This window comes from Monodelphis domestica, chromosome 5 (genome assembly GCF_027887165.1).
Source record: "Monodelphis domestica isolate mMonDom1 chromosome 5, mMonDom1.pri, whole genome shotgun sequence".
In the NCBI taxonomy this organism is placed as follows: Eukaryota; Metazoa; Chordata; class Mammalia; order Didelphimorphia; family Didelphidae; genus Monodelphis; species Monodelphis domestica.
In genome coordinates this window covers 310,117,361-310,129,644 of record NC_077231.1, presented here as the reverse complement: position 1 = coordinate 310,129,644, position 12,284 = coordinate 310,117,361, and the positions used below count along the sequence as shown (strand labels likewise).

Here is a 12,284-nt window from a genome sequence, read left to right as displayed (position 1 = left end):
CTTCCAATCTGCTTTAGTGGAGGTGATGGAGACTCTGGGGACAGACTCTTAGCCTAGTGACCTCCATTAAACTCCACCCCCCCCCCCCCATCGATTTCCTCCGAACCTTTTCATCTGAAGCCTGGGGCACCCTTGGGATGAACAACAACCACAACAAACCTTACCAAATTCTCTCCATTCAATGAAGGAGGAGTGGGCTTAGTGGTCTTTTCCCCCTCATTTTTGCTTCCTATTGGTGGGTGATTCGATTACAGGCATTTGGCGATGGGAAGCAGTCAGGGAGAGGAATGTCACAAACCAGGATAAATATTATGAAGTTTCCACTTTTTTTTTTATTTTCCTTGTGCCCCGTTGCAGTGTATACATGCAGCCCAATATGTTGGCATACGAAAAGAACACTGTACATACATAGAGACGATACATTTCTCAAAACAGTGATGGAATATGAAGATAACGCATCTCAGTGAATTGTGGTAAGGAAGGACACGACCCTGTTTGGTAAGCTGACTGTCCTCCAATTCGTTTGTAGGTCCCCCCACCCACCCACCCATCCTTGCATAAGTTTGAAAAGCTCCTTCCCTCAGCCCTCTCCGAATGCAACCACCTCCCCCAAATCAAAATATGTAAAAAAGTATTCCAACAAAATAGGTTATGGTTTCTTTATTTACAAGTCTTGTAAAACACTGTTCCTGTATGAAACATACATTCAAAATTCTCACCAGTAAATTAATCTCGCCATGAACATCGCTCCTTTTGTAAACAGATATAGAATCTTAAATAGTTTTCATTCTTCCTTTTTCTTTAAATTGCATTTTCTTCCATCGCTTTGGTTCCTGCAGGGAAATATATATATCTCTATAGACTATTTTTCTTTTAAAATAATTGCGAACAACTCCCCTTTCCTGGTGTACTTCGGGCAAAGCTTTTTAGGACATGGAATGGTAGGACATACACGCAACTGGAGGGGAGAAAACAGAATGCGAGTATTTACATTGTCTGCCTGCTCTGCCCCATTGCGGAATTCCTGCCTCCCTCCCTACTTTCGCAAACAACACTGGATGAAAGGACTTTTAATGATCCGATGTCAGTGCATTGCACAAATCCACGTCTCAATTAAGTGTTGGGTGGGATTTGCCAAACTCGCTCTCCACAGGTATTTCCTGAAGAAAGTTTGAGGAGTCAGAAGCAGCTTGTGAGAGGAATTTGTCTTTTCTCTCCCTTCTCCCTCTGGTCCATTGTTGAAGTTCAGGGGTTCAGTCCGAGCCCCGGGTGGGCTCTCTCCAGCTTGGTTACTTAACCGCTACAAAACCCAGAGTCTCTCCAGGTGGGCAGAGGGCTGGGGCTGCTGTGATCGCGGTCCTGTTTTTTTCCTTTTTCTCCCCCCCACTCCCAAGGGATCGGGTAAGTCGGTACCTGAAATATTTCAGAAACGTTTCCACTGTGTTCCCTCTCGACTGCAACCAAAGGCTAATTAGCCTCTTTTCGTTTTGGCTGTTGGAGAGAGTACTGTTTATCTTCCTTTCCATCGAGAGGGAGTGGGGCCCTGCTCTAACTGAAGAATCCCCCTTTCTTCGGTACCTTCCTCCTTCTTCCCCCCCCCTCCCCCCCACGTCTGCAGTTTGTTTTTGGTGGTGTGGTTGTTTTTTCCAAGTTTGATTTCGCATTGGTCCTCGCTGCATATCCTGGGTCTTAGCACCCCTTTCCATCTTAGGTCAGCCATCCTGCACTGAGGCCCAAGCAAAGGGACCTACAGCTAGGTGTGGAGACCCCTTCTCCCTTTGTCCTATGCCTCCCTTTGGAAAGTAAGGAGCCAGTTTCCTTATAGCCCGGGTACAGGGTCCGTCACAGTAAGAGATAAAAAGTTCCACCCTGGAGTGTGGGGCAACCAAAATACTCTGTCTTAGAGCCATAAGGGTCCCAATGGAATGGATTCCAGTTGATATGGGAATAGGAACATTCCACTATCCTCCTTAATAACGCCAAAACCCCACCAAAGGCCCAGGGCGCTGTCCTGGCGTGTGAACCCCCCAGTCCCTCTATCCCTCGGTTCCACATCTTTCTCCTGAAAAGTCACCCGTGTGGCTTGACCTTGTCAAGGGCGAAATAGGAATTTAATCTCTTCTTGGAAAAAAAAAAAGCCCCACGAACCCCCCAAGGCGGACCGACTTTAGAGTAGCGGGTTGGCGGAGTAGTATTGTAATCGGTCTCTGTTAATTTTTTTTTCTTTCATGCGTCTGTTCTGAAACCAGATTTTGACTTGGCGGTCGGTCAGGTTGAGCATTCGGGAGAGCTGGAGACGCTTCTCCTTGTTAATATAGACACTGAAGAAGAATTCTCTCTCGAGTTCTCGAATCTGGTATTTTGTGTAGGGGCAACGTTTTTTCCGGGTCCGCTGGCCACCTGTGGAATGAGAGAAGGTAGAGAGAGGGTTGTTGAGGTGTGGGGGTGACCTTGAGATTCCAACTTAACCCCTTAACATGAAGAGCATGGGCACGGGGACTGGCACCCTTAGCCCCTTTGGGCTGGCACTGCCCTTTAGTTTTGGCTAGAGGACTTCCCATGACACCTTCTTCGCTTTCTCCAGTCTATCTCGCCTCTCTAACCCAAAGCCGGGAGTGGAAAGGGGCTACTTTCTGCAGGAGGCTGAATGAACCAAGCTCTCCTCGCCCAACCCAGGAAAAGGCTTGCTAAAAGTCAGTACTTCAAGCCAGACTGGCCCCCCTCCGATGAAGGCAACACACCAGACTCTAGATCAGAAACGCATGTTCTCCCAAGCAACAGGCGGAGAGGCTGAAGCTTTTAAAGCTAGCCAGGGGTTACCCTGAAGCTCTGAGGGCCCTGATAGACTAAACAAACAACCTCTCACGGAAATTTCACCTTCTAGCACCTGGGGCATCCTTTCTCTTTCTCTTTCTCTTCTCTTCTTTTCTTTTCTTAAGGGGCATGTGAGACAGCTCCCATTTCAGCGACTTCTCTCGCCCTTGACTATTGGCTGGGGTTTGGCAAATGTCTCTGACTTTTCTTCTCCCTCTTTTGTCAGAGGCCAGTGGTCTTTGAGTCTACACTTGGTCAGTCCACTCGGATTCATATCCTCCCCGTAGTTAAAAGCAACGGCTTCTGGGCAGCCCAGTTCCTTTCTCCAGCCGTATAGCGGGGGCCCTGACCCTGCCTTCTCCCTCTCGCAAGCAATTTCCCGGAGATTTCAGCAAATGCTCCCCTCATCTCTAAGATTCCGCCCCCCCTCCCCACCCTCCACCCCAAACGGTCCTCTTCAGGTAGGACTGAGGGGGAGAAACAGAGCCCAGTTCTTCAAAGCCTTGGCAAGCTTGGTCTTTTAAAGGAGTTGAGGGGAGAGGGGGAAAAACACAGACATAAAAAACCCCCCTTCTGACAGATTGAATAACAATTGCGAGAAGGAACACGCCGCCGGACAGAAGGCGGCCAGTAATTGCCACAGTGCCTGAGTAAAATGGCTTCCTTTGGACAAAAAGGCCAGCTTTGGGTTAATTTGTTTCTTTCTAATATATTGCTAGCGTGGGCCGGGCGGGCTGAGCTAGCTGGCTGGGCAGCCCAGCTCCCTCTCTCGCTCTCTTGTTCTCTCTCTCTCTTTCTCTCAGGCGGTGGTTACACACCAGCCCTGCCTTTGAATGTGGGCCCCTAACTAGACTCTGGGCGCAACACATGGCTTTTATAAAAAGCGCTGGATTACCTCGGTATCAAAGGCTCCGGGATCCCTTTCGGGGGTGAATTTACAGGCGACCCCCCTCCATTTCCCCCCTTCCCGAGGGCTGACCCCGGAGCGGGAGCCGGGACTCTGGGCGGCTGCTTGGGGGGTGAAGGGCGGAAAAAAAAAAAGAACCGGAGTGGGTGCTTTACTTTCCTTTTTTTTTTCAGGCCTCCATTGGCCGGTGGGTATTTCACGGCCAATTTCAGCCCTCGCCACGTGATCGCGCCTTTTTATAACAAAGTTTTGTTGGGGGAAATCTAAGGGCCCTTCATAAACCTTATATGCTTATAAAACAGCATATAAAAATTTAACAGCGGGGCTGCGCTACATTTCCAAGTCCCCTCTCAGAGAGCGCGCGGGGCGCTGCCTTTATACCTACTGGAGCCGCTGGATTTGTCCTCATTGTTGCCGGAAGAAGATTCGGGGCTGCTGCTGCTTTCAGTCCGCCGGCGCCTTTCCTTCTCCTCTGCTGCAGCGGCGGCCGCCGCTGCCGCAGCAGCCGCCGCCGCCGCTGCATTCTCCCTGCCGCCACAGCCGCCGCCGGCGGCGTCCGAACTTGAAGTTGGCGGGGCAGCTGCAGCTGCCGCCGCCGCCCCGGCCGCCGGGGGCATTTTGTCCGTGCCCTTGTCCCCCGGGTAGTCGGAGGAGGCGGTGGCCAGGTTGTCCGGGGGGCCGTAGGCAGTCTCAAAAAACTGGTCGAAAGCCTGGGGCAGGACCCCGTTCCTGCCCACAGTGCTATAGAAATTGGACGAGGTGCCCGTGGTGCTGGGGTGGTGGTAGACGTTGGCGGAGTTCTTGGCCAGCATGTCGCCCACGCTCGCGCTGCCGGAGGCGGGCAGGCAGTCTCTGTGCATGAGCTCCTCTGCGGAATAGCAGTGGGGCAGGTTGGCCCGGGGGTGCCATTTACTGGAGGGCTCAATGGCGTACTCCCGGAAGGTTACTTCTCTTACAGGTTGGACCTGGGGGAGGTTGGACGAGTAGGAGTATGTCATGGGGCGAGAAGACGGGGTTTGGGGCAAAAAAGAAGGGAGGCTCGAGAAGTCAGGACCCGAGACGTAGTAAGTACAACTGGGTAAATACATGTTAGACGAGCAGGGCACGCGCTCATCAAAATCCATCCTGGGCTACCTCGCTCTCGGCGCATTAGCTGAGCTCCACATGATTCTCGGATGCAGCTGCGTCTTTGAAGCAGATCCGTGAAGTAGAAATTTGGAGACGTAAGCTGACGTGGAAATCTATCCCCATCCTTAGCAGGGAGGTGCTGGTCATGTGACCAAATGTTGAAATTGACAAGCTGCGAGTAGTCCAGGCCCTCCCCCCCCTTCCTCCCCACCCCCCACCCCCTTTCCTTTCTTTGTGGCCATCTCAGGGGAAGCAACAGATCGGCACTTGGTATTCTCACCGAAAGCTCAGTAATCTCCAGTGTAACTCATGTTCGCTGGGGCACCCTCAGAGGACCGCCGGACGCGTGACAGACCCTGCTTGGCTCCCCTCCGGGGGAGGGGTTCTCAAGCTCCTGCCTCCCCCTCTCCATTACTACAGACCTCGACGGTCCGTTCCACCCCTCCCCCCTTTAGGCTGGCGAGTGCTTTCTTGCCAAGGTGATCTCCTGGAGGCATTGGGACTGGGCTGGGAGCCCTGTGCTTTCTGTCTTTGGGTCCGCCTCTGCCTTTCTCCTTCTCCCTGGTTTCCTGGATTCCCCCTCCCTACCCCACCCCCAGCTCCAGTCAGGGTCTCTTGCTTCCGATTCAGCCCCCCCTCCCACCCCCCCCATCCCCTGGTCTATCCGTTTCAGAGCTAGCCTTCGTCGCTGTGAATGTGCTGGACTCCGGGCTTGTCCGATTTGCACGGTGGCTCCATTACACGCTCGCATTCACGGTCACTTCCGAGGCGCTCCAATAACTCACCTCCCTTTACTGGGATCCTCATCAGTTCCCCAAGGCGGTTTTCACCCGCGCTTTTGCAGACCTGCTCAGCTATGCAAGGCGTTCGTCTCAGCCGGGATCTTCCTCCCTACCCCTACCTTCCCACGCTTGCTCCCCACCTTCGGAGCTCCCTGACTCGGAGATCTGGCCTAGAGTGAGGCGGGGAGGGGAGGGAGGCTGTATGTCGTCCTCGATGCCTAGCAAAGATGCCTTGGGAAACCAATGGCCCTGAAGAGAGCCCGGGCTCTACAAACACTTCCAGTCTTGCTTAATTACAGCAGTCTAGTTAATAGGAATGGACGTCTGAGGCTCTCTCCAGGAGCAGGCTGGACACGCAGTGACTCCCCACCGCTACTTCTCTGCAGCAGGCAGACCCAGACAGTCTTGGGTTGGGGTTCTGCGGGGGGGGGGGTAAGTTCCCGGCAGGGAGAGAAAAGGGGGAGCTCTTTTGGAAAACTAGATGAAGGCTTTGCCTCTTTGCTTGAAAGAGAAGCGAGAGCAGGCAGCGGCGCCTGGGCAAGACAGGAACTTGAAAGTCTCGGTGTACACCCCTTAGGACGAGGAATACCAAAGAAAACAGAGAGAGAGCCAAACACAGCACCTTTGGATGAAGGCGCTGAACGACAGACAGACACAGAGGCAGATAATGCACACACAGAGACAGAATAGAGAAAGACCGAGAGAAACGCCTGTGGTGATTCTGACAATTGAACTCTTATTTGCTTTGGGGAAAGTAGGGAAAAGGCAAAGAAATGAAGGAAAACCCTGGCAGTTCTGCCAGATTTAATTACCCAGCTTTAGGGGGTGAAGAGGGAGAGGGAAATCGCTGGCTGTGGCAGCTGACCACAAAGGGCGCCGCAGAAGCCGGGGTGCTTAGGAATTGATCCTACTTTCTATCCCTCTTTTCCTGGCACTTGCAGGGAGAAGGTGCCCAAAGGAACTTGAAATAGGAAAAAGGCTAAGCTTTTCCCATTCCACATCTCCCACTTGCAGTGGTCAAAAATATCTCCATATCTGGGTGTGTATATATGAAGATTTGCAGCCTAAATTCCATCCAAAGATCTTCAGTATTTAAATGTCAACATCGATTTATTTATTTATTGCTGAGCTGACCGTAACTGACTTAATAACAAATCTAATCATGTTTGCTCCGGGAAAGAAATATTCTCATTATGTATTTTCACCAAATGATGGCTCACCATTCCATTTGAATACCGGCCATAAATATCAATAATACGCAGTAATTACTTTGTAGTGGAGTAAACTAATTTATTAGCATTTATGTTTATATGCTTTTTTTTTTTACAAGGATTACTTCTCACAAATCACGTCCCTCGGACACCGCCATTTAACGAACTCTAATCAGGGTCTGCATCGAGAAAACCCTGCGATGATTAAGGTTGGTGGGATAAGTTTAAGGATGACTCCTTCATTGCCAGCTCGTCATTTCTGTCCCCTGTTGCTTGGGCAGAGGTAAAGAAATGAATGGGTAGTGGAAGGGAGGCATGAGGATGAAGGAAGTTCTCGATCTGATGCACTTCAAGGAAATAGCATATTTCAAGTGGCAAGGCTGCAACACGTTTACCTCTGCCTCATCTCCTGGTTGTTGTATCCTCTCCTTCACTTATTCTTGGAAAAAGGAAAGGAAAAACAAATGTAGATCTCTGGGCTTCCTCCTTTTTCTTTCTTGCACTGAGGTTTCTATATAAAAAATACACCCCCCACCCTCGACTCCCCCACCAACCCCCTCCCTCCAACAAAAGGGCTGTCTGAAGGATTTCAGTGACTTTGAGATAACAAAGGCGCCACCATCGCAGGCTTCGCCCCGCCCCTGGGCGATGGCAAACCCATTCTTGCACTTGTATTAGGGCTTTTAAGGCCATAATTGAACACGGGACGTCTAGGAGAACCGAAAACAGTTCTAGACAGACCTCCGGCTTTATAGCCCTTTGGCAGTCAACTTCAGCTTGGGGTAGAGCAGACAAGCCCGCGTTGCTCAGCAGTGAGATGGATGCGCCAGCCTGTCCACAACTCCTAGCCGTCACTTTTTAATTAACTGCACCCCTATAGAGGGAAGAGTGACCCCGAAAAGGTTGGTATGAGGGGGTCAGTCAGATTTAGATTTACCTTTTCCGGCTCCATCTCTTTTTTCCCAACGTGGCACAGGGGGAGGGGAGGTTTTCACTCTTATCCCTATTACCCCCAAGGTTGTGTACTGGAAACAAAGGAGAACCCAGAGTGAGAAGAGGGAGCTTGAGGATGCAACCAGGGTGGCTGGCCTGAGCGAGAGCTAGGCTCTGACTTCGGGCACAGGTCGGGGGAATAGGGTGAACTGAGAAAACCGAGCTCGGAGCGGTGTATATTGGAACTCTCCAAAACAGAACTGCCTCAAGAGAAGGCTTTGGAAGCCAGGCAAATCTTTGGGGATTGCTAGTGGGAAAGGGTGGGAGCAAGGAGACAGTGTGTGGGAAGATAATGGGGAGCAGACAGACAGACGCAAGGTCCTGTTCACAGCTTTATTTGCTGTTAAATGAAACCTAACTCATCTACTCTCCCAGCCTTCTTGGAATGCCTGGGCGGGAGATAACTGGGGTGGAGAGGGGGGTGGCTGTCCCGGTCATTTTTTACTAACAGGAAAGAATATTCGTTATTGGGGAAGAAGTGGTGGAGGGAGAGAAGGCCCAAGGCTGCCAGGGGGAGGGAGGGGGCAATTGATTTTGACTTTGCTCTTTGCCTGTCTGAGGCTGTTTAAGGAGGCCCAGTCCAAGGGTACAAGGCTCGCTCAGCTTCGGGAGAGGCCCAGAAGATGTGGGAAGAGCAGGCAAGAATCTGGGCATATCATGACCCTTTCCCGTGTTCTCCAAGCTTTCCCAGGTAAGATAGACCCAAAGCTCTGTCCTTGTCCAGGCGATCTGGTCTCTGCAAACTGCTTTAGCACGGGGGAAGACAGTCAAATAACCTAGAAGATCGATTTCATCTCTCTCTCTCGATTTCTTTAATTTTATTGGTCAACATGGAGTTCCTTAAGAGCCTTATGTAAAGTGCCTACAAATTTCTTCGGAGGAAGGCAAACAATTTTAGGAATTCTGGACATTTGGACCAACCTGCTTCTAATGAGTTCTAATGGGCTGGCAAAGAGTGAAGTTCCTTCGGGCTTATTTGTAAAAAAAATTCTAAGGCTCTACGGTTAAGCGAGAATTGGGCTCCTCTGGTTCCGTTGGGCGCATTTTGGGGGCGAAAGCAATTTTTTCATAAAACAGGGAAGGGGTAAAAAAAAAAAGGCCATATCTGCAGGCGTCCAAGTCCTCTAGGACAGTAGTGATCCAAAGCAGACTTGGAAATGCAGAAGCGAATAACGATCGGAGCCGGCAGGAAAAACAAACCAAAACCTCGCCTTGGACTTGGCGGAGGATACAGGCTGAGAGTTCGAGTTCCTCTGTAGCTGGACCACTTCCACGGATGGGCAATGGGATAGAGGGAGCATGAAAGATGGGTGGAGAAATGGGTTTTACCCTCACACTTCAAACCTGGGCCAGCAATCCCAATCAGAACTGGCTGTCTGGATTTATCTGGCTATCTAGCCTCAGGTTTCTCTTTTCAGGATACGGACCCTTTGGTCGCCGCTATTTGGCGGGTGGGCTCCCGAGGCAAGTGCCCACAGGGAAAAATGTGCCTTAAATTGCTCTGTGGTCCCCAGTGTCCACATACTAGTCTGGCTTTGAAAAATACACCTGGTTTTAATCTGAGTTCTTATCGCATCGGTTCTTACACCCCCTTTTGGGGACATTTTCTTCCTTCTTTTTTTCCTTTCTTCTCTCCCTCCTTTCCTTCCCTTCCTTCCTTCCCTCCTTTTCTTCCTTCCTCCCTCCCTCCCTCTCTCCCCATTCCTCCCTCCTTCCTTCCTTCCTTCCTTCCTTCCTTCCTTCCTTCCTTCCTTCCTTCCTTCCTTCCTTCCTTCCTTCCTTCCTTCCTTCCTTCCTTCCTTCCTTCCTTCCTTCCTTCCTTCCTTCCTTCCTTTCTTTCTTTCTTTCTTTCTTTCTTTCTTTCTTTCTTTCTTTCTTTCTTTCTTTCTTTCTTTCTTTCTTTCTTTCTTTCTTTCTTTCTTTCTTTCTTTCTTCTTCTTTCTTTCTTTCTTTCTTTCTTTCTTTCTTTCTTTCTTTCTTTCTTTCTTTCTTTCTTTCTTTCTTTCTTTCTTTCTTTCCTTCCTTCCTTCCTTCCTTCCGCTCTCACTAGAAATACAGAATATGTCTGGAAGGGAGGTCGTTCTGCTCCACAACCGCTGAGACTTTTGCCTTTCTTTTGCCTGCTCCCTACAAACACACCAAGTTGGTTTCTCCTTAAGGATCTGGTCCCAGAAGAAGGCAGAGCTTGTTTGAAATCCTAAGTCACCCAATTCGGACACATTTTATGTGCATGGAAATGTCCAGTTTATGAAATCTCGGCCCAATGTAAACATCCGCTTAGGTCTCAGCTTGGCCGCCTTCTTCGTTGGAGCTGGGACATTAATTTCTTTAATCCCCTTCTGCAGTCAGATTCTCCCCACTCCCAGCACACATACTCCCTCTCTGCAAACCCAGTCCTTGCCGACTGGGATGCATGCTTCTCCCACTCAGGGATTTGCCTTCCTTGGGCCACAGGCTTCTGCTGAAGTTCCCTTCCCCTGATCGTCAAGGAAGGATGGCCACTCGAAAGATCGGTCTTCCAAAGGCTCCCCACTAAGAGGAACATGGACACAAAAGAATGGAGGAGTGGGGGGGGGGCGTTACTGAGGTTGAGCAATTTCCCGCTAGATTCTAGACCAATATAGATGGTCATGACCCTCGGTTACACTTCAGCTTGTCTTTGGAAAGCTTTTCCCAAAGCACCCCCCTTTGCCACCCTCTTCTTCCTCTTCTATCTCCAATTCCCATGAGCTTATTGCTGCTTCTCATACCGCTTGGTGGCATTGAAAGCTCTGAACATTTAGCTGTAACATAATCATTGTCTGAGTATCTGGTGTGGTCTGGTGGTGGTGGTAGTGTTGTGTGTGTGTATGTATGTATGTAGGTGACTAATGGTTGGGGTACTGAAGCCTTGGGGTGGGGTTAGGACAGAATGGAACCAAGAAGGATTCAATAAAACCACTTTGCTGATAATTGAAGTTTTTTTCTTTCTTTCTTTCTTTTCTTTTTCCTTTTTATTTTTTGGTCATAGTCTTGGAAATTATTGATTTGGCCATATCAACTAACACATTTCTCCTCTCTTTTCACGTCTATAGACTACTTTGTCCCCTATGTCCTCTCCTTCAAAAAACCAGAAAAACAGCCAAAACCAGAAACAATAGTTGTCCCTACAAAACAAACATTCACTCATTTCTCTTTATGTCTTCTCATACAGGTGCTCTCTGCAGGCAACTATGGGGCAGGAAAGAGAAATATCTAGAATGGCCTCAAGATGTTGACTGCTAAATATATTTTCTCAGGTTATCTTAAACTCCTGGAATCTGGGAAATAGCTGTATCTATTTTATATCCTTTTAAGAGTGGGGGAGAACCTCTTATTCCCTCATACTTGGAACCTGCAGATACAGTAAAAAAAAAAAATTAAAGTTCCCTTACCAGTTGGGGGCAGCTCAGTTTTCTGTGAAAGTGACTGGGTATGGATGAGCGGGTTCATTGGAGGAGTCCCTCCATTATTCCATACGAGAGGCTTTATAAACCCACCCATAGCTTCCTCTCTCCTATTTCAGACCTCAGCTGGGAGCTGTTTTGCTGTATTTAGGAAAAATTAGAGAAAGCAGTCATGATCACCACTAGGTGAACCTAATAATTTGTGCCCATCCCTCTGCCACCGGCCCCTTCTCAGTTCCTCTGCTCACATTCCCGACACCACACCACCCTTGGTTCTTTCTGACACTATTTAGACAGGGAATGGTTTGAACTTGACTTGGCAACAATAATACCTGCTTTAATGGTGAATGGATACCTACTAATTATTCCAAATCCTTTCTGCCACCAATATCCTATGACTAACAGCCTAATAGATACCCTAAGAACCCTAAATTCTGTCTCTTTTATCTTTGCATATGAAGCCTCTTGGTTCCATTGGGAGCAAAATCTGGTTAATATTTGCCTATTCCCCACACTGACCCCAGAGGGAAGGAACATTTTTTAAATCCCTTTGAGAATTATTTTTATTTTCATTGCTGTCAAAAGGTTTTTTGGGGAGAGAAGTAGTTCAAGTGGGCAATTATGAGAAGGAAAGTTGCTCAAGTTCTTGCAGGTCCCCAACCTCCCTGCATCCCTTGGTTTAAGCAGTTTTGTGTTGAATGATTATTTCAAAGGGGTTTTCTTTCCATCTGATTTTGTTGGCATTTATTAATCAAGAACAGGGTCAGATTCCTGGGCTCCTGCCTTCTGAATGCATCTGGGGCCAACTTTATCTGGCCTGGCCTGGAGGCATTTCTAAAGACCAGAGGAAGGATTCTCCCTATTGGGTTAAGGGCTTGTCTGCCTGTGATTCGGCTGGGGGCTCTGTTCCGACATGTCCAGTCTCTTTCTCTAAGGAGGAAAACTGGTCCCTGCCTCCTGTGCCCCAACGGAAGGACAGGAGCTGGGCACCAGCAGCTATGTTCCCAACTCCTCCCTAAACCCA

General features: G+C 49.3%; 1 protein-coding gene across 2 annotated transcripts; it reads right to left on the bottom strand.

The window, feature by feature from the left end:
- Positions 1-645: 645 nt before the first annotated feature.
- HOXA11 (homeobox A11) lies at positions 646-5,040 on the bottom strand. Of its 2 annotated transcripts, none has more exons than XM_001362521.4 (2): positions 4,107-5,040; positions 646-2,400 (listed from the first exon to the last, which is right to left on the bottom strand). In XM_001362521.4, the coding sequence occupies exons 1-2, from the start codon at positions 4,843-4,845 to the stop codon at positions 2,168-2,170; spliced, it is 972 nt and encodes a 323-aa protein (XP_001362558.1). In that variant the 5' UTR covers positions 4,846-5,040; the 3' UTR covers positions 646-2,167. The 2 variants fall into 2 exon arrangements, with proteins under 2 accessions (XP_001362558.1, XP_007505384.1); XM_007505322.3 differs by having other exon boundaries at positions 2,214-2,400; positions 4,103-5,040.
- Between the last annotated feature and the right edge of the window lie 7,244 nt (positions 5,041-12,284).

What these genes read in the sequence shown, in the direction of transcription:
- HOXA11 (XM_001362521.4), bottom strand. Translation starts at nt 4,845, where the DNA reads ATGGATTTTGATGAGCGCGTGCCCTGCTCGTCTAACATGTATTTACCC. An exon ending in GGACAAATCCAGCGGCTCCA is followed by an intron (nt 2,401 to 4,106) that starts GTAGGTATAAAG and finishes CTCATTCCACAG; the next exon opens with GTGGCCAGCGGACCCGGAAA.